The 21425-nt window shown below is 49.8% G+C and overlaps 1 protein-coding gene across 1 annotated transcript in view; it reads left to right on the plus strand.

Annotated features, from left to right (window-relative positions):
- Positions 1-21425, plus strand: part of ZC3H12D (zinc finger CCCH-type containing 12D) — a 32764-nt gene that overhangs the window by 645 nt on the left and 10694 nt on the right. The window contains exons 2-3 of the mRNA XM_047101657.1: positions 8911-9286; positions 19327-19466. Coding sequence (XP_046957613.1) covers positions 8982-9286; positions 19327-19466 — 445 coding nt within the window. The 5' untranslated portion in view covers positions 8911-8981. The remainder of the gene's footprint in view (positions 1-8910; positions 9287-19326; positions 19467-21425) is intronic.

Genomic DNA, 21425 nt, shown 5'->3' on the forward strand with positions numbered 1-21425 from the left:
GGAATATTTGACCGCAGTCCCAAACCCCATCTCTCCTAAAGGACGGCTCTGCGGGCTCCAAGAAGGCCCAGAAGGACATGGAAATAAGTCTTAATCGGAGGCAATGGAGACAATTTTGGCTCATTTGCTGTGGTTGTTAGAAACCTTGGCCACGTGTCCAGGATTATGAACTCCTCTGCAAGGCCGGGTGATGCCAGGCCAGGAATGCCAATACCTGATGAGTGAATAGGTTGGGTGTAGAAGATAAGGAGGATGGGTTTTTGTTGTTTTTTTTTTTTTAACTCAGAGTTGCCCTGGGGTATGGATCAGGGCTTGTGTGTATATACTTGTGTGTGTATCCGAAGTAACCTATAACAATACGGAAGAGCAAGGGACAAGCTCAAGGAGAAAACCCAAGACCAGGCCGCCTATGCTCACAGCAGCACTATTTACAACAGCCCAAAGGGAGCAGCATCTCAAATGTCTGTCAGCAGGTGGGTGGGCAAACAGAAGGTGGTCCATATACATAATGGACTATTATTCAGCCTTAAAAATGAAGAAAATTCTGACAAATGCTTGCAACAGGGCGGAACTTGAAAACATTATGCTACGTGAAATAAGCCAGTCAGAGAAGGACAAGTACTGCGTGATTGCACTTGTAGAAAGTACTTAGAGTAGTCAGATTCATAGGGATGGCAAGAAGGAATATGGTTACCAGGGGCGGGTGGGGGAAGAGGATGGGGAGTTAGTGTTTAATGGGGACAAGGTTTCAGTTTTATAAGACGAAAAAGTTCTGGAAATGGATGCTGGTAATGGTTGCTTAATGCCACCGAACTGCGCTCCTAAAGATAGTTAAAATGGCAAATTTTGTGGTATGTATAATTTACCACATTTTTTAAAAAATTATAATTCCCTTAAAAAAAAAATCCCCCAAAAGCCAGACCCAAAACCCAAATCTCGTGGGCTGAAGTCGTTGCCTCTCTGTGACTTCCCCAAAATCTAACTGACAACCCCAGTGATCTGAGCTGAGCCACAAAACTGCACGGACCGTGTCTATGAGAACTTTTCTCCTCATCATGCAGGTGACTTCTGGCTATCATGATGGGGTGGATTTCTCTAGAACTGGCAGAGGTGACCAGGAACAGACTTGAGGGTCAGGGGCAACGTGATGAATGCATTCTTCCTGGGGCTGGTGCTCGGGCTCACCTTGCTCTGTGGCCCCCTGAGCAGCCCTGGGCAGCACCCTCTGGGCCAGGCTGTAGGAGGAATCCCTTGGGAGTCTAGTCCCTCCCATTAATTAGCTGTGAGACCCTGGGTAAGTTGGCAAAACCTCTCTTTTCTTCAGTTTTCTTACTTGCAACATGAGTCATGAGTAACGAATCCTTTTCCATCTCCCACAGATGTTGGTATCTCCAAAGGCAATATGCAAGGCTGTCCCTTGTATCTGTAAAATACTGGGCACATGTGAGCTACTGATTCTCTACATGTCTTATCCCTCTAATGTCTCCTCCTTTTCTCCTTCTTCAGTTTCTCTTGTATTCTTTTCCTCAGGAGGTCTTCCAGTCAGAGGTTACAGACCCTAGGTCCAGAGGCCCTCAACCTGGATTGGCTGATTCCAGGAGGAACCGGTCTGATCTAATTCTCATTTTTTTTTTAATGTTTATTTATTTTTGAGAGAGAGTTGGGGAGGGGCAAAGAGAGAGGGGGACAGAGGATCCAAAGCTGGCTCCGTGCTGACAGCAGAGAGCCCAAGGTGGGGCTCAAACTCACGAGCTGTGAGATTATGACCTGAGCCAAAGCCAGATGCTTAACTGACTGGGCCACGCAGGCACCCCTAATGCTCCTTGTTAATAAAGTTCTACCTTTCCTCCCTCCCTCTTTCTCCCTTCCTTTCCTGCTGCTTTGTTAGGCCACCTCCAACTCTGGATTCTACCCGAGCACATCTCCATGGCTCCCTTGACTATTGACCATAGGGAAGTGTTGCAAGGCTGACCGTCCTACGAGCTCCTGAGGAGACCGAGGATTTTTAGAGGGTTACTAATTATCTGTGCTATTTGTGACTTCCAGTCAAGCTTGAGGAAGCAAACTCAAATGAAATCGTTCAGACTTTCAGGACTTAAAAATAGAAAGCAGTGAGAAACTGCTGGCAGCCTTGCGGCTCAAAGACCATCGCATCTCAAGGGGAGGGTTTTGGCCTGAGGGCCAGCGGAGGCTCCTGAGGACAGGCCCCCGCCTCAGGTTTCTCCCTTATTTAGAAGTTTTAAAAGGAAATGAAGTTGATTTTGAAATCTCAAGGGGGCAAAAGAAAGCCTCTGAAGTGGGTGAACTCTTCCAGTTAATGTTGTGTAAAAACAGCTCTCCTGTCCCACGCATGACCTTTCAAAAGTTTCCTCAGAAAGGGAGCTCCGGGGCACCTGGGTGGCTCAGTTCATGAGACCGAGCCCTGCGTTGGGCTCTGCGCTTGACAATGTGGAGCCTGCTTGGGAGTCTCTCTCCCCAACCCCTCTCTCTCTGCCCATCCCCCACTCTCTCAAAATAAATACATAAACTTAAAACAATTTTTTAAATCATAAAAATAAAAGAAAGGGAGCTCTTTTGGAACTCGTGGGTGCCGTGGAGAGCTGCAGAGGACAGGCCTCACGCAGCCCCTCTCCCTCCCCTGCCCCAGGTAAAAGCCCCAAGGTTTTTCATTGCGAAGATGTCTGTGATTCGGTCTGCAGATTTCAGACTGCAAAGTTACGACACTAACCCCGGACTCTCCTCATAGCTGTTACTTTGTGACCAAAGAGAAGTCCCCCGGGCGGTTGTATTTCGGGTTTTTCGATTTCTGCAAAAACAAGACGCTGCCTCCAGCTTGAGCACAACTCAGAGCAACACGTTGTTTTGGGTTTCTACTTTTTGTCGGCCTCTGCCGCTCACTAACCGTATAGCCTTTTCTCGGTGCCACTCTGAGCCTCGGCTTCTTCACCTTTGGAAAGGGGCTACTTTTATCCACCGTCTACCCAACCGGGGGTAACGGCAAGTTCAAGGGAGAGAGGCTCTCAGTGAAGGTGGTGTGGAAACAGCGAAGAGCTCTGTGAGCACCAACTGTGACGTTCATGCTGTCTGCCACAGTCATTCTTCTTTTTCCTTCTCTCTCACTTTTCCTCCCTCTCCCTTTTCTTTCTCACACCCCTCCTCTCTCTTCCCTTCTCCCCTTTCTTCCAAAATTTTTTTTGTGGATGTAATACCTTATAACTTTATTTATTTATTTATTTATTTAATATGCAATTTATTGTCAGATTGGTTTCCATACAACACCCAGGGCTCATCCCCACAGGTGCCCTCCTTAATGCCCATCACCCACTTTCCCCTCTCCCCCACCCCCCATCAACCCTCAGTTTGTTTTCAGTTTTTAAGAGTCTCTTATGGTTTGCTCCCTCCCTCTCTAACTTTTTTTTCCCTTCCCCTCCCCCATGGTCTTCTGTTAAGTTTCTCAGGACCCACATAAGAGTGAAAACATATGGTATCTGTCTTTCTCTGCCTGACTTATTTCTCTTAGCATAACACTCTCCAGTTCCATCCCCATTGCTACAAATGGCCAGATTTCATTCTTTCTCATTGCCACGTAGTATTCCATTGTGTATATAAACCACAATTTCTTTACATCACATTAAGAAGAGAAAAGAGAAGAACCGTGTGATCCTGTCAATCGATGCAGAAAAAGCATTTGACAAAATTCAGCATCCTTTCTTAATAAAAACCCTCGAAAAAGTCGGGGTAGAAGGAACATACTTCAACATCATAGAAGCCATTTATGAAAAGCCCACAGCTAACATCATCCTCAATGGGGAAAAACTGAGAGCTTTCCCCCCGAGATCTTTCTTCCAAATTAAAATAAGAGCCACACGTATGTGTAAGAAAGGAAGGGCGGAGGTGGGGGTGTAGCTGGGCTGGCGGGGGCGTGGGAGGGACCGGTGCGACAGGGGAGTCCGGCCTGGGGCAGGAGGGGCAGACCTCCAGGCAGAGGGAAGAGCCCCAGTGAAGCTCTGCAGGCCTGAGAGCCAGCCCAAGGGTCTTTCAGGGACAGTAGGTGACTCCCGGTGTGAGTCGGGCCTGCCAGGCTGGGTGAGTGTCCTCCTCCTCCCCGGAAACTGGCCCAAAGCTGGACCCCAGCCCAAGAGAACAACCTTCCCAAGGAGAAGGACTGGTCACCCGTCAAGGAGGAGACTCTGTACAGGATGGAGTGACAGAAATCTTTTGTCAGTGGACTAGTTAGATTAGTGTAGTGGTGGGTGGAGTGTGGTGAGGAGGCCCTCCCAGAACCCCCCGGGAGAGATGCCATGGCCCTTCCCCCACTGGGAAATGTCAGCGCATCCTCTGTTGCCCAGTTTTGTGGGAAACTTCCTGGCCTTTCCTGTCCCCTCAAAGGAAGATAAGTCACTCCTCACCTGAGTTTTGAGAGCACATTTTTTTTCCTAATTGAAAGTATTGTGCTTATTGCCATGATTGATGGCTTGGTATTTACTTATTTGGTCTGTTTTCCTGAAGAGGTTGTAAACAAATTGAAATTGGACCGTATATTAGTTTTTATGGAACTGGGTCCCAGCACAGTGCCTGGTGCCTAGTAGCTGACATGACCTTGAGATGTCTTCTTTAGTCTGGGGCACACCATTCAATGAGATGGGAACCCAAGAAAAAATATTTGAGCAGGGAAGATTATTTTCAGCTTTGGGCATCCACTAAAGAAAAACCTATTGAAGTCCTTAGATACAGTAACACTGTGCCAGGTGCTGGTGATTCTGAGGGCAAAGAGGTGGGAACATAGTACACAGTGTCTTGAGATACGGATAACTGACGATCCAACGTGTCATTGCAGAGCTGTGAGCAAAGTGCCTGGTAGATGAGATGACCGAGTCACTCATTCTGTTTGTGGACTTAGGTGTGACCACTTTGAGGGGCATTTCTGCCGAATCTTGAAGTTTGCCAAACCAAAAAGGGCATTCCAAGTAGAAACGAAAGCATATGCAGAAGCACGGTGATGAGAACCTTCTAGAAGGCTTGGGGAGCCAGGAGAGATTCATCATGGCTCAAGAGAAAGGGTCAGGTGGCCCAGGTGGGCCAGGGTGGGTGGTGAGTTGCACAGGGGTCAGCACAGCATGGTGATGGCTCAGCAGGCCGCTTAGGCATTTGTGTCTTTCTTGTAGGTCAACACGGAGTCTGAGGATATTTATTTATTTATTTATTTATTTAGAGGGAGAGCATAAGCAGGGGAGGGGCAGAAGGAGAGAGGGAGAGAGAGAATCTCAAGAAGGCTCAGCACAGAGCCCCCACATCAGTCTCGAACCCCCAAACTGTGGGATCATGACCTGAGCCCAAACCAAGAGTCGGAGGCCCACACGACTGAGCCACCCAGGCGCCCCATCCTGAGGATATTTCTAAGGAAGGGGGTGACATGGTCACACTTGTTCTAGAAATATCCTGCTGGCTACAAACAGGGACTGAGCCAAATGGTTTGCTGAGGGAGGCCTGTAGGACGCTGTAGCATGAGTTAGGCAGGGGATGAAGAAGGTGTGGGTGGGACAGGTGGGTGGATGGTGTGAGAAAGACACTGGGCCTCTGTCCTGGGACCCTGTATAACATGACTATTCGCTCCCTACACGGGACCATCTTCTGGGAAATGCCTACTAGAAAGCTCTGGATTTAAGAAGAAACTTTTGGTTTCAGAACTCCTTTTCGTAACTATTGAGGATGCCGAAGAGCTTTCGTTTATGTGAGTTATATCCATCCACTGATAAGCACCTTATTAGAAACTAAAATCAGGCAATTATAAATATTTGTTTATTTTAAATATTAATAAACCATTACATTAGTATAAATAATGTATTTTTATGCAAAATAACTATATTTTCCCCAAACAAAAAAATTTGTAAGAAGACTGGCACCGATTTATTTCTGCAAGTCTCTAATTAATATCTGGCTTACCAGAGGACCGCCAGGGGTTATCCCACGACACTCAGTCTCTGGAATACTTCATGACATGCTCATGAGGATGAGAGTGGAAAAAAGCACGTTACGCTTTATTATGTGTCATTATGAAAATAGTTCTTACTTTGAGGACTGCCTGAAAGGGTCTTGGGCCACCCCCGCCCCCCGAGTTTTCCTGAACCACACTTTGAGAAGTAGACTCGGTCTGCTGAAATAGACAGACTCAGCCAATGTTTGGCGAATGACAGCATTTTCTCAGTTCCCACAGAACTTATTCAAATAGCATGCATGCCATTTACCTCACAGATTTATAGCTGTGCGTGCCTGGTGCTTAGCGAGGTCTGAGCCACGAGTGCGGTTGTAGACTCTCCAGTATAGGGGCAGGTGGAGGGCACGAGAGGGAGAGCCGATGGCCTGGGCAGGACCCTGTCTTTGAACCCATGAGCAGAGACTAAGGAAAGAACTGGAAAGACTTAGAAGACTTGGACCAAGTTTTACAACCTAAGGGAGAAGAGTTTCAAGAGGAGGTGGTCCAAAATGTTTTGATTTATTATTACTTCTTTTAAAATTTATTTATTTTTGAGAGAGAGAGAGAGAGAGAGAGAGACAGAGCATGAGCATGGGAGGGGCAGAGAGAGAGGGAGACACAGAATCCGAAGCAGGCTCTAGGCTCTGAGCTGTCAGCACAGAGCCCGATGTGGGGTCCGAACCACCAACGGTGAGATCATGACCTGAGCCGAAGTCAGATGCTTAACTGACTGAGCCACCCAGGAACCCCTTAAGTGTCTTGATTTAAAATAAGAGGTAAGGGTGTGGTCCACAGTGTTGAAAGCAGCAGAGAGGTTTGTATAAGGCAAGGTGTGTGGAGCTGCTGTTGGATATGCCCATGAGGAGGTCCCTGGTGACCTCGGGGGCGATTTTGGTGTTTCAGCAGTCAGGGGGCCGAGGTGGAGTAGAGGTGACAGCCGGGCCTCTCTGTCCAGGAGACCAGCCGAGAAATCCTTCCTCCTGCCAGAGCCAGACCTAGTCCGTTCGGTGGGGTTCCTGCGCTAAGGGGAGCGGCCCTGCAGGGAACAGGAAGCCACGCTGAGATCCAGTAGGAAGACGTGGGTGCTGCGGGGGATGCCAGCAGGAGAGGAGGAATGGAAGGTAGAGAGCCTGTCATACTGAGAAGAAGACGGGGGACAAGACAGATGTGCATGAGAGAAATGGCAGGCAAACTAAACTTCCATCACCTGGCATATGGTTACACGCCAATCATTCGCTCATTCAGCAAATCGGCAGGAGATTCAGCTGGGCCAGGTGCTGTTCTAAATGCTGGGGATACAGTGGGCAGCAGGACAGATAAACTGGCATAGAAGGATTTCCCAAATGCATTTTTAATAAGAAAAGCAAGTTGCTGAACAATGATGTAGCATGATACTATTTATGTCAAAACATCCCTGCTAGGACAGTATATGTTGTATCTGTTAGAGATGCAAGTCAAGACGTAGAAAAAGCACTGGAAGGGTATAAACAAATACTTAGCAGGAGAGGCAAGCGGGATTTGGGGTTTGTATGAGAGACAGTGTATCTTTTTAAAAACTTTTTTCTTTTTAAAAAAAAGCTTATTTATTTATTTTGAGAGAGAGAGAGCATGAACAGCGAAGGAGCAGAGAGAAGGAGAGAGAGAGAGGACTAAGCAGGCTCCACGTTGTCAGCACAGAGCCTGATGCGAGGCTTGAACTCATGAACCATGAGATCACGACCTGAGCGGAAACCAAGAGTCGGACACTTAACCGACTGAGCCACCCAGGCGCCCCTCTCTTGTTATTCTTTACGCTTTGACATTGTTGCTTTTTTTTTTCCGCACGAAATATATTTGCATGATGATTTCTGTATTTTCAAATGATTTTTGAAAGCTGTTGGTGTCTGTGAGTAGAAAAGAGAGAGGGACCCGGTCTGTCCAGAGGGTTCGTGTTGATTCAGTCTTCTTTTTGTAAGCGCGGGTCGGACTGAACCCCCACCTCCCCACCACTCCCGCGGTACAGGCCAGGCGGTGATGCTCGCTGGAAAATGTGGGTTAGGACCTTCTACTTTACAAGTTCACTATCATCTGAATTCATTGCTGGGGAAAGCTGTGCCACAGCACAGAGCCGAATTTGGGCCAGAGCATTGCTTTCCTGGGAATGGAATTGACCAGGAAGCCCTTTCCCCTCTTTAAGCTGAGGAGCTATATTAATTTTCGAGGCCTGCTATAACACAATGCCACAGGGGTGGTATGTATTACATATAATATCATATATGTAATATTTTACCTATTCTTGGTGTTATTGCCTCATAGTTCCGTGCCTAGCAGCCCGAGATGAAGGTGTTGGCTGGGTTGATTTCTTCTGAGGCCTCTCTCTCTAGCTTGTAGACGGTCATCTTTTCCCTGTGCCTTCACATGGTCTTTCCTCTGTTCCTATCTGTGTCCAAATGTCCTCTTCTTATAAGGACACTAGTCATATTGGCCAGGAATCACCCTAAGGAGCTCATTTCCACCCAATCAACTCTTTAAAGACCCTTTCCACAAAGGCAGTCACGTTCTGAGGTACCGGGAGTTGGGCCTCAACGAATGAATTGGGGGGGTGGGGGCCCAACCCAGCCCATGCTCGAGCCTCGGAAACACGTCTTTGGCCTGTGTGCAAATGTTCGAGTGCTGGGTGGTTTGCTCAGCCGCCCTTGGCTCCTCTGGCCAGTGGATCCTTGCGGGGGCACCTGGGTGGGGAGAAGGCCTCAGAAAGTGCACGAGTAAAAGCAGCACGATTGCATCTGTGGCTCCCCAACCACACTGAGCAACTGAAAATCCCCAAGGGGACCAGGCAACATGATTTCCTGACAGATAAAGCGGGGAGGGAGCACGCATAATTTGCCCTCAGTAACCTGACAGCCTCCAGGCCCGGGCCGCTCAGAAAACACCTGATGGATGCTTTTTCTCTTTAGCTCATGCCAGCGTGGCTCTGCCAGAAGGAAACCGGGGGCAGGACCCTCAGCAGGGCCCCAGCTGGCACGGCATGGAGCGCTCAAGCAAGATGGAGTTCTTCCAGAAGCTGGGCTACAGCCGGGATGATGTGGTCAGGGTGCTGGGCAAGCTGGGTGAGGACGCCCTGGTCAACGACGTGCTGCAGGAGCTGATCCAGACTGGCAGCCGCCCTGGGGCCCACGAGAGCAGTGCTGTGCCCCTGCTCGTTCCCAGGGGCTCCTGCGGGACCCTGGACTCTGCCCACTGCGGGCTGGCGGCAGAGCTGGAAGAAGAGCACGGAGACCCAGCCAGTTCCTTGCGACCCATAGTGATCGACGGCAGCAACGTGGCAATGAGGTAGTTTTCTTCGTCCTGGAGCCTCGGGGTGGGAGAACTGTCCCTCTTTTCAGTGGTTTTGTCCAAAGAGTGGTTTGGGGGCTAATGGATGGACCTTTAATCCCCATTCCATCCCTTTCATAGCCGTGTGGCCTTAAGTAAGTCGCTTCACCTCTCTGAGCCTCACTTTCTCCATCTGTAGAGTTGGTATAAAACCTCCCTAGAAGGCAGTTGTGAGAACTGGAGCTGCACAAAATGCCTAGGACAGTGCCTGACGCAGAGTAAGTGTTCAACAAGTGGTAGCTATTATCATATCGACCCAGAGAGAGGCTCTTTTCTGAGAAAGGCAGTAGATGACTGGGGAGGAGCCTAGCACCGGGCCTCGGCAGATGTGGCTTCTTGTCTAGAGCCTGTCCCTAACCAGCTGCGTGACTCAGAAAGCCATAGCATCTCAAGTTTCCTCTTCTGTGACACGGGCTAATAGATAGCTTTGCTACTTCTCTAAAGGTAATGAGAATCAGAGGGGAAATGTGCTTGAACTAGAAACCCTCTTTTGGGGGGCGGGGTGGAAGGGGAGAGCTGCTGCGGGGTGGCTGGCGGTGGTGTGGCTCCCTATCCAAGTTGGAGACGTGTGCTCACGGCCCCTGAGCCGTAGACACGATTGTCAGTGTCTGTGTATTGGCATCTTTGTGTGCGTCAGTGATGGGAGTGCCGTGCCCTGGCTTGTTACGGTTCCTGCGCGGCTCCATTCAGCTGCAAGCCAATCTTAGCATCTCATCCACACTCTGCGATAGGCCAGGAGGAGGCTTTGTGCACACAAGTGCAGTTTTCTACTTCTTGCCTTAGTTACAGGCAGGCAAAGGGCAGATCCATAGGAAATTGGCCACTCGAGGCTGTAAATAGACGCACTTCCCCTTTCAAAAGCTGAGCCATGGGTGGGGACTGAGGAGAGGAGTGTTCTCCCCAGTGCTAAATGTGTCCAGAGGGTGTCCGTCCTTTGGCTGACAGGGCCAGTGGCTTTCCCTGGGGATTTGGACTCACTTTGGACTTGGCAGTGTAGGACGGAGGTTTGGAATGATGCTACCCAGGCTGGCCCAGCCCTGGGCGCTGTGCCTTTGTGCTTTGCGTGGTGTTTGTTCAAGTTTTAGCCAGCTGGGTCACCCTGGGCTGGTCCTCAGGCCTCTGTAACATCCACACACATGCTCCCATGTAGGCACCAGATAGGCCAGACTATGAAATCCCGCTTAATTCGAGATTTCAGGGGGAAGTTGAAAGGATGTTTAAGAATCTGGTAGGTTCTGGGGCACCTGGGTGGCTCGGTTGGCTAAGTGTCTGACTTCAGCTCAGGTCATGATCTCACAGTTCGTGAGTTCAAGCCCCGCATCGGGCTCTGGACTGACAGCTCAGAGCCTGGAGCCTGGAGCCTGCTTTGGATACTGTGTCTCCCTCTCTCTCCTCCCTTCCTCTACTCACACTCTCTCTCTCTCAAAAATAAACATTAAAAAATTAAAAACAAACAAAAAAAGGATCTGGTAGGTTCTGAGGGTGTGTGAGGGTTGTGAGGGGGGTCTGGCCTCTGTCTGATCAGGACGAGCCACCTCTCCTTCTGGGCATCCATAGAAAGGAGACTCTAAAGGTAAAAGGGTATTGGGGCGCCTGGGTGGCGCAGTCGGTTGAGCGTCCGACTTCAGCCAGGTCACGATCTCGCGGTCCGTGAGTTCGAGCCCCGCGTCGGGCTCTGGGCTGATGGCTCGGAGCCTGGAGCCTGTTTCCGATTCTGTGTCTCCCTCTCTCTCTGCCCCTCCCCCGTTCATGCTCTGTCTCTCTCTGTCCCAAAAATAAATAAACGTTGAAAAAAAAAAAATTTAAAAAAAAAAATAAAAAAAAAAATAAATAAATAAATAAATAAAAAAAATAAAGGTAAAAGGGTATTGCTTAAATTGAAGACTTTCCAGCCCTAAGATTGTACCAGCTCTGTGATCCCAGATCAAAAGAGCCGAATGGCTCTGGGCTGGAAGGACTGACTACTTCACCTGCTACAGGGAAGTGTGGGCATGCTCTCTTGGGGACCAGAGAGTTTTTAGGAATTGTTTCGACAGGGTGGTGTTGGAGGATTTTATTTTGCTGAAAATCTCTGTTGCTGCTTGGAATTCAAACTCAAACCACACCTTCCACTTGCGTGTGACCATGATGTGTCCCAGGTAAATCCATTTGGTCCCCCCTCCCCCACAACTGTAACCAGTTTAATCCCCTTGTGCTCAATCTGTGTGGGGGGACAAGTAGAAGCCATCACTCAGGCTTATTATGAAGAATGTGTCAGAACACCGATGCTTTCTTTCACACACTTGCTGCCTGTACGTCATCTCAGTTAACAAGAGCACGTGTGCCTGTGTGAGGTCTCAGTGTGTGTACCTGTATGTGTGCACACACACACACATACACACACACACACATATCCCGTCCCTTCCCCTGCCCCTGCATCCCGAGTCAGGGACAAAAGACCCATTGTTCAACCACCACCTGGTGGGTGGGACCTGATTTGCTCAGTGGCCAGTCTGGGAGACGGTTGGGGTGTGAGGCTCTACCTCATCCCCTGGCTCCTTCTCCCACAGTGACACCGCCTGTGTCCTCCGACCAGAGTGTCAAGAGGACCCATGACCCTCGGGCTCTGCCAGATCTCAGTTGTGCAGGATAGGTTTAAGTGTGGGGCTCGCCCTTTAGACACAATGGGTGGTTGAAACCAACATGGTGTCTAGTTATTATCAGTTGACCTCAAAACTCAGTTAACCTCAGAAACGTGGTTTCTGAAAATTTTCCTTTCTGAGGTTTTGTAGTATCGCAGACTTTGCTACGCTCTGTTTTGGAAGAAGATATTGCTTCATATGCTGTCTGATGCTGCATGAGGTAGGGAAGGACTTAGAAGGCAGATTGGAGCTCATGTCCGTGCTGCCCTGGGGAGCCACCGGGAGAGTCCAAAGATCTGAGTCGTGACCTCTAGCTGGGAGCTGCCCACTAAAACCTCCCTTCGATGATGGAAAGTTCTAGACCTATCTGCCCATTTAGCGATGGCCACTTGACACATGGGGCTACTGAGCACTTGAAGTGTGGCTATTGTGACCAAGGAACTGAATTTTACATTTTGTGTCTTTTGAATTAATTTGAAGTTAAATGTAAACGGCCACATGCGATGAGCGCCTAGGTATTGGACTGTACCCTAGCTTTCCAGCTGTGTGACCTCAGAGTCACGTGATGTTTTTGAGCCCTTGTTTATACGATGAAGAGTTTGGACTAAACAACAATGATCTTAAGTGGCTTTCCATCTGTAACATTCTAGGATTCGAGGTGATTATTTTATGCATGCATGAAAGAAATAAATGCATTTTTCTGAGAAAGGAATTTCTCTTCTTCCTCAGAGGTTCAGAGAGAGTAAGTAACTTGCCCCAGGTCACAGAGCAATGAATGCCAGGCTCTGCTTTCAGAGCTCTTTCCAAAGCCCTGTACTTCCTCTAGCACCGTGCATCTTTGGTTTTCCCACTGCCCAGTCTTCCAAAGTGTCTCAGGGTGGGAGCCCCTGACCCCATGGATTTTATTCTGGGGCCAGAGCCTGCCTGTGCTGACCAGAGCCCTTCCCAGGTGGGATGGGCCCCGACTTGCCCGCTGCACACAGGATGTGCTGGACCCCCTCACCAGGTGATCTCTGTAGGACTGGTCCCCAGGATGCCTTTTCTGCTGCTGCCAGCCTTCTGGAAACCCCCCCTCCCCGCCGCCCCCACCGAGCATCACATGTGCATGGAAAGGTGGCTCTGGTGGGCTGGCCGCCCACAGAGTGATTTCCAAGCACAAGCCCTGCACCTTCAAAGGGTGTGGGCGTGCCTGTGCGTGTGCTCCCGTGTGTGTACATGAGAGAGGAGGGTGTGAGCTCAAGAAAGAGCTAAAAGCATCTGGCAGGTTTGACAAAGAAGGTGGCTTTCACGGCACACGTGCCTGTATTTGCCTGCCCGACAAACTCTCAGGAGCCCACTGCGTGGTGCGTTCTGTAGGCAAATTTAGGAAAAGAATGGTTTGGAAGGACTTCAGCTTGGGGGAAAACCACCTGATAATTTCACATCCTCTTGCTGCCCCAGACAAGGGTTTTACTTAAACGAGTCCCCATGTTGGCATGCGAGGGCCTTTTGTCTGGGTCGTCATTTACATTTCTAAGCTCTCAGAAACTTCAACGGAATCTGGCTTATTCTGGAGTAACCAACCTTCAGTGACAGGAGCTCAGGCCTGCAATGGGACGGGGGCGTCTCATTAGCCCCCTTCTGTGGGCTGTTCGTGGAGGAGGCATTCCTGGGCTGGGGGTCAAACCTCCTCCTGAGTCCCTGAGTGGACTCTGGCCAATGCTGGCTTTGGGCTCCTACTTCGGTCTGCACCTGTTTCTCCCTGTCTGCGATGAAGTCACACCCTCTCTGTCTCCCCCCTGCCCTGAGCTGGGGAGAGATCTCTTGGTGAAAGAAAGGGATAAAACTCCGAGTATTTGCAATGTAACCCCCAAAAAGAAACAGAGTGGAAAGAGGGGTGTGCTTTGCACCTCCTGCTCTGAAGGAAGCATCTTTTCCTTTCCTCCCCGCCCCCACAAGCACCACCTTGCTCCCCCGGGCACCGTTCTGCAGGTCGCTAACTTCTGCAGACATCTCCTGGGCAATAGTCAACGATACAGTGATGGTCCACTCAATGTACTTGGTCCACTTGCTGCAAATGGCCATGCCGACTGTGGGCGCCCCAGGCGTAATTGTCCCGCAGGCCAAGTTTGCCTCGGGCACCAACCCACTTCCCCTTACCACCCTCCCTTTATCCAAAACCTACCGCTTCTGTCTCCTTTTCCCAGGGCCTGGCTCTCAGCTCTCGGTGATGAGCTGGTTCACAGTGACTGTTAAGAAGCCCTAAGGGCCCTTCCCAAACTCCAGCATTTTAACAGCAGATGACTTAACCTGTCTGGGTGTCAGGGGAGAGACCAGGGAGGGGCAGGAATAAATGGAATAAGAGATGGGGGAGGAGAAGTTTGCAACCCAACAGATCAGGCTCTGAGATCTGCCCCTGGACGAGCCAGGTGGGCACCTATCTTCGCTTTAGTTTCCTCAAGGGTGCGGTCAGAAGAAGGTCACTTCCTCGGGGGCTCGTTGCAATGATTGAAGCGCAAAATGCAAAGTGGCCTGGGACATGGGACTCTACAAATATTAAAAATGAGCTCCAAGAAGCAGGAACAAGGTATGTCTCTGAGGACCCAGCACAGAGCCTCACTGAAGATGTTCGTAAATTGACGTTGAGTAAGTGGAGGGATGCACAGATAAATAAATGCTTTGGGCTTATGCATTTACCCCTGTATGCCGAGGGGTGTGGACCCAGGGTGACCTCGAGTGCTTTCTTGCCTGACTGGGAGCTCTGCAGACAACTAGGGACAGACCCCTCCGTGGTGAGAAGGTGGTCCCTGAGTGTGGCTTCAATCCTGCCATGGCCCAGGGCTCTCTGTGGTCAGAAATATGGCAGCCATAATGGGGTTATGAGGTTTTTACCAACCTCAAAGTTTGGTAAAAAAAAAAAAAAAAAAAAAAATGTGGCAAGGATCGAACGGTAACAATCCTCACATCTCAAAAGAGACCAGAAGGCTCAGAAGAGAGGTTGGGGTAGAGCGTGTGGGAATCCGGTCCTGCAAAACAATAGACCTGAATGAAAACCCTCCATTCCAGAGACATCAGTTTAGTGATTCTAGGGGTCAGCCCCTGACTTCCCTTGCCTGGAGTCAAAGCTGGAGAGGAGAGCACTGCTTAGGGAGGGAAGGAGGGCTATGGGCCGATGTATGTTTGTTCCAGCTTCTTCTGGTCTTAATTGTATTTACTGCCCTTTGGAAACTCTTGGCTGAGGGGCTGCCATCTTGGAGTCTGGGGTCAGAGAGGCCATGGGACTGGATTTTGCTGCATGAAGCTCATAGTAGCACCATTCCTCAGTTTTTCTCTTCCTGAACTGCTGAACTGCCAATCCCTTCCCCTCTACAAGCCCCCAGCCAGGGCCACTTCAGGCTGTGGTCCTGACCATCGTCACCAGAACCTGTGAATTGGGTTCAGCCTCATCACCGAACATGCTCCCTCCACCCACACACCCAGCAAAGGTGTGTAGTCACAGAAACAGATGTGTGGTCACAGGAAAGAGAGCACTCAAGAAACCATTTTTTTTAAAGTTTGTTTGTTTGTTTGTTTGTTTGTTTACAGTATAAGTGGGGTTGGGAGCAGAGAGAGAATCCCAAGCAGGCTTTGAGCTGTCAACGTAGAGCCCAACACGGGGCTCAAACCCATGAACTGTGAGATCATGATCTGAGCCGAAATCGAGAATCAGAGGCTTAACCAGACTCCCTAAGAAGCCATTTTTAAAAGAAGGGTGGTGGTGAGATGTTTGCTTGAGAACGGAGGACAGACTTGTCACCGCTGACAGAGGCATGTTTGGGAGTGGGGGTGGGGTGGGGTATCATCAGTTGTTCATATTCCTGCTCCAGTGTGCGCAGAAAATAGACCTTATTTTCTCAGACAGATACAGTCTCTTCCCTACTTGTTCAGGTCGCGGCGAGCGGCAAACCTAAACTTACCAGTGTGTGATGTCTTGGTGTCTCCTGCCTTCTGGATGACTTGGGGTTCATGTTTCCTCTCTCTCCCCCGCTCCTCTCCCAAATGGCATCTGGGGGCTTTGAGACCTGATGTTGGCTGGGAGAGGGGGGTCTGGGACCCTCACGGGGCTCTGCTACGGAGCAGCTAGTCTGACCTGGCTTAGCTTCCAGAATGGTCAACGTAGGAGGGTCATTGGTCTTTTTGGGATCCGTGCTGGCTTACAGCCCTACCCCCCTCACAGGGGCCTCTTTGTCCCTCCTTAGGCCTCCGACAGTCTCCTGGGCCTGGGGGCATGCGAGGGATCCAGGGTGATGCTTCCAGCTCACCTATCTGCCCCCTTCCTCCGAGGCAGCCGTGCAGCTCTGTGGACACTGTGCCCTGCTGCACCCAGGATCTCCAAGAGCCTTGTGACCTGCCAACACTGTGCTGGGAGACCGACCTTTGGCCTCCTCTTCACACCCATCCTGATGTTTCTATACTTTCTCCTCCCCTTCTGGCTGGTGGGTGAAGCAGGGGTGGGGGATGCAGGGGCAAGGACCCTGTGAACGCCCTCCTCTTTCTCCCTCCCTCTCCTTTCTTTCTTCATCTTCCTCTGGGGCAGAGGGACCGGTTCCACTTCCTTTCTTTGCACCACAGACATTGATATTTTCTCCTTACTGTTTGCATAACCCTCACAGCTTGGCCTCAGGGGCCCAAGGACTATTTTCTCTAAACTGGAAGACACTACGGGTGTAGGACTCAAGGCCTGGTTCCCGATACGTTACTGGAGTCAGAGCAATTTAGAGTTCTCGTGTATGTCCACAAAGCCTGACTTTCAAGACTATTGACTGGTGTTTCCAAAGCCTGCCTTCTTCTCTTTACAAACCTGGGCCTATCCTGATCCCCTCTGAGAAAATAGCAGGAGAGGCCACACACACAAGAGAAAGCACAGCATGGAAATTTAGTGTCGTCCTTGTCTGGACGTGGGCGGTGGGCCGGCTGCTGTGGGCCAGGCTTCTCAACAGAGGCTGTCATGGTGCCCTGGGCTCTCTGTGAACTCTCAACTCTCCCCTTTGCTCCCTCCCCCTGCCCCAGTCACTCTGCTGTCTTTTTGGTCCCTAGACACAGTGAGCCTTTAGCGTTGTCTTTCCACCCGGTTCTTCCCCCTTGCCTGGGCTGTTCCCCCTCCGGTGGCTCACAGGACCTGTGTCTTCTCAGCCCTTCATGCATTCAACACATTTTTACTGTCCCCTTACCGATGATCAGGCGCCATGTGGCTGCTGGGAATTCAATGGAGAGCAAAAGGAGCTTGTGAGTTAAAGAGGGGGAGACCTGTTCATCCCATAGGTGTGTGTAATCATTTGGCTGAGATTAGGGCCAGGCAGAAGCAGCATGTGCCGTGAGGACTCGTAATAGGGGAATCGGAGGGGGACCAGAGGGCAGGGATGCTTTCCTGAGGAAGTAGAGATGAAGCTGAGATCCGCAGGAGAAGGAGTCGTGGACCGGGCTGAGAGGAGAAGAAACAGCTGGTTCAAAGGTCCTGCGGTGGGAGCGGGGAAGGTGGCTGGCCAGGACAAAGTGCTGCAGGCCGGGCGTGTGGCTGGGCCGGAAGCAGAGGCCAGGCGGTATCGCACCCGGGGTGAAGTCCGACTGATTCTGCGATCTCATGATCTCGTCTATCCGCTCGTCTCCTTCGCCGGCCAAACACCACTGACCTGCACAGACTCGTCCTCAGGGATGTTTTCAGGCTTCGTGGGTTCCTCGAGCAGCACCCGGATGCCTCCTTCCCATGGCTTCCACAGCGTGGCACTCCTGGTTTGCTTCCTATTGGCCTGAGAGATCCTTTCCGTCTCTCCTGTGAGATTGCCCCACCCCTGCCGAAACCAGCTCTGAGTTCCAGAGCTCCCCCAGACCTGTCTCCCGGGCCCCTCACTCCCTCCCGGGAATCAGGCAATTCTCTGGCTTCCAGTGCTGTGTAAGCACAGATGCCCTACGCGTTTCGTCACCCAGAACTCTCTTCTGGAACTCAGCATGTCCACCTACAGGGGCTCCTCCAGCTCAGTATGTGTCCATGACAAAACCCGCGGTCTTTCCCTCTACACCCTGTCCTCCCCCAGGACTCCCCGTCTCAAGGAGGAGCCCACCAGCCACACAAGAGCCAGAGATCTGGAAGCCTCCTCAATGCCTTCTTCTCTATCGCCCTGGATCCAACCAGTCACCACATTCTGGAGATTCTCCCTTCCAGATATCTCTTAGGTTCACCTACCCTTCTCCCTTATCCACCACCACCCACTCGGTCCCAGTCACCATCCAGTTTTGCTTTGATGACAGTGACAGCTTCTTTTTTTTTTTTTTTTAATTTTTTTTTTCAACGTTTATTTATTTTTGGGACAGAGAGAGACAGCATGAACGGGGGAGGGGCAGAGAGAGAGGGAGACACAGAATCGGAAACAGGCTCCAGGCTCCGAGCCATCAGCCCAGAGCCTGACGCGGGGCTCGAACTCCCGGACCGCGAGATCGTGACCTGGCTGAAGTCGGACGCTTAACCGACTGCGCCACCCAGGCGCCCCAGTGACAGCTTCTTAACTGGGTATCTCACCCCCACCTTGCTCCCTTCCAATTTACTGTCCTCTGCGTTGCCAGATTGAGCTTTTAGAAACATACATTGGATCGTATCACAGCACAGCACATATACCCCCCGTCTTCAAATCCTGCTATGGCTTCTCATTCCTTTTAGGAGAAGAGTTTGGGCCACCTGGGTGGCTCAGTTGGTTAAGCCTCAGACCCTTGGTTTTGGCTCAGGTCATGATCTCACAGTTTGTGGGTTCGAGCCCCACACTGGGTTCCACACTGACAGTGCAGAGCCGGCTTGGGATTCTCTCTCTCTGCCTTTCTCTCTGCCCCTCCCCTGCTTGCACTCTCTCTCTCTCTCTCTCAAAATAAATTAAATTAAATTAAAAAGAAAAAAAAAAAAAGAGTCTTCAGTAAGGCACACCAGGCCCTGCCTGGTCTTGGGCCTTCTCTCCCACTGCTCTCTACTTCCTGATGCTTCAGTGGAATTTCTGGGGCACCTTGGCCTCCTTCCTTGGGAAGCCCCATAACACATACACAGACAGCCCTCTCTTAGGATAAGAGTATTCTGCAGATGGCTACTCTCCTCCGTCTTATGTTGATCCTTATAGCTGCAGGGAAAAAGGGGATCGTGTCTACTAATCCTTGGGGTGCACTTCCCCAGGAGCCCAAGACCCTCTATACACATACTATCGCAAGCCGCATGGTGCCAGTTAAAGGATCCATTTTTTGCCGAGAATGAACTATTTTTCAAATGCAGATTTGCCTGATTCCCTTTGATTATGAGCCTGTGATTCAGGATATTCCCAGGGGAAATCACTCTTCAGAAACCTCTTCCGTGACTCTACAGATTTCTTTGTTTTCCCATCGTAGCCATGGAAATAAAGAAGCCTTCTCTTGCCGGGGAATCCAGCTGGCTGTAGACTGGTTCAGGGACAGAGGACACGCCTACATCAAAGTTTTTGTTCCATCCTGGAGGAAAGACCCACCAAGATCTGATACTCCTATTAGAGGTATGCTGGAGCAGATATATGCTCAAGAGGTACTCTACACCTTTCCTCGGTAGTTCTCGTGGCAATTACAGTCAATTAGCTATTTGTTTGATAATGTCTGTGTTTGAATTTTTTTTTTTCAACGTTTTTATTTATTTTTGGGACAGAGAGAGACAGAGCATGAACGGGGGAGGGGCAGAGAGAGAGGGAGACACAGAATCGGAAGCAGGCTCCAGGCTCCGAGCCATCAGCCCAGAGCCCGACGCGGGGCTCGAACTCACGGACCGCGAGATCGTGACCTGGCTGAAGTCAGACGCTCAACCGACTGCGCCACCCAGGCGCCCCAATAATGTCTGTGTTTGTCACCACACTATAAGCTCCATGGGAACACTAACTATGAATATTCACTGCCATAGCCCTAGCACCTAGCATAGGTGCTCAGTATATAGTTGGGACATAGTAGGTGCTCAATAAATAGTTGTTGAATAGATGAATAAACTACTTATTTTGTCTTCTAGTGTGAATGATTAAGTCCCCCAAATGATTGTTGTCATACAAATTTTAACATTCTGCAGAGATAGGATCTGCATCCCGCCCCTAACAGAATATAGGATCTGAAAGAGACATTCATTTGGCTCAATGATATTTATTTACTTTATACGTTGTCCAATCTCTTCATTAAAAAAAAAAAAAAAAAAAAGGAAGGGTACTTGGGTGGCTCGGTCGGTTATGCATCTGACTTTGGCTCAGGTCATGATCTTGAGGTTCATGGGTTTGAGCCCCACGTCAGGCTCTGTGCTGACAGCTCAGATCCTGGAGCCTGCTTCAGGTTATGTCTCTCCCTCTCTCTGCCCCTCCCAGTGCTCGGTCTTTCTCTGTCTCCTAACAATAAATAAATGTTAAACTCATTGACCATAAAACAAACTGATTTAAAAAATAATAATAATAATTAAAAAAAAGAAAACTAAGGCCCAGGGAATTCTTTATTTTTTATTTTATTTTTTTCAACGTTTATTTATTTTTGGGACAGAGAGAGACAGAGCATGAACGGAGGAGGGGCAGAGAGAGAGGGAGACACAGAATCGGAAACAGGCTCCAGGCTCTGAGCCATCAGCCCAGAGCCCGACGCGGGGCTCGAACTCACGGACCGCGAGATCGTGACCTGAGCTGAAGTCGGACGCTTAACCGACTGCGCCACCCAGGCGCCCCGGGAATTCTTTATTTTTAATTCTTATATCAGCTAGGAATATTTTAAGCTACAAATAATAGAGCAGGTGGTTTAAATAAACAGGGTGTTGTTTGTTTGTTTTTGTTTGGCTTTCTCATTACTACAAGTCAGACACTAAGCCACTGTTGGCATTGTTTCTTCAGTGATGGTGGGGCTGACCTCCTGGCGATTCTGGGAGATTTCTTTGATTTTTTAAAAAATCTTTTTAACATTTATTTATTGTCAAGAGGCAGAGACAGAGCATGAGAGGAGCAGAGACAGGGGGAGACGCAGAATCTGAAGCAGGCTCCAGGATCCAGTTGTCAACACAGAGCCTGACGTGGGGCTTGAACTCATGAACCGAGAGATCATGACCTGAGCCAAAGTCAGATGCTTACCTGACTGAGCCACTCAGGCTCTCCATCTTTGATTTTTTCTTTCAGCCTTTTAACCAAAAGTTTTTGGTGTTGTTTTTAGTTCTACCGATGGTTTCTAATTGCTGCTTCTTCTCTTTCAGATTCTCTGTCTTTATTTTTTAAATAAAATGATATTCTTGTTGGGGCACTGGCGTGGCTCAGTCAGTTGAGCCTCCGACTCTTGATTTTGGCTCAGGTCACGATCCCAGGGTTGTGGGACCGAGCCCTGCATCGGGCTCCATGCTGAGCATGGAACCTGCTTAAGATTCTCTCTCTCTGTCCCTCTGCCACTTCCACCAATCGCATGTGCATGCTCTCTCTCTCTCAAATTAAAAAAAAAAGATAATCTTGGGGTGC

The sequence above is a fragment of the Lynx rufus genome, unplaced genomic scaffold (assembly GCF_022079265.1).
Source record: "Lynx rufus isolate CCGP_SWC_20201006 ecotype Redwood Valley unplaced genomic scaffold, mLynRuf1.p SCAF_6, whole genome shotgun sequence".
In the NCBI taxonomy this organism is placed as follows: Eukaryota; Metazoa; Chordata; class Mammalia; order Carnivora; family Felidae; genus Lynx; species Lynx rufus.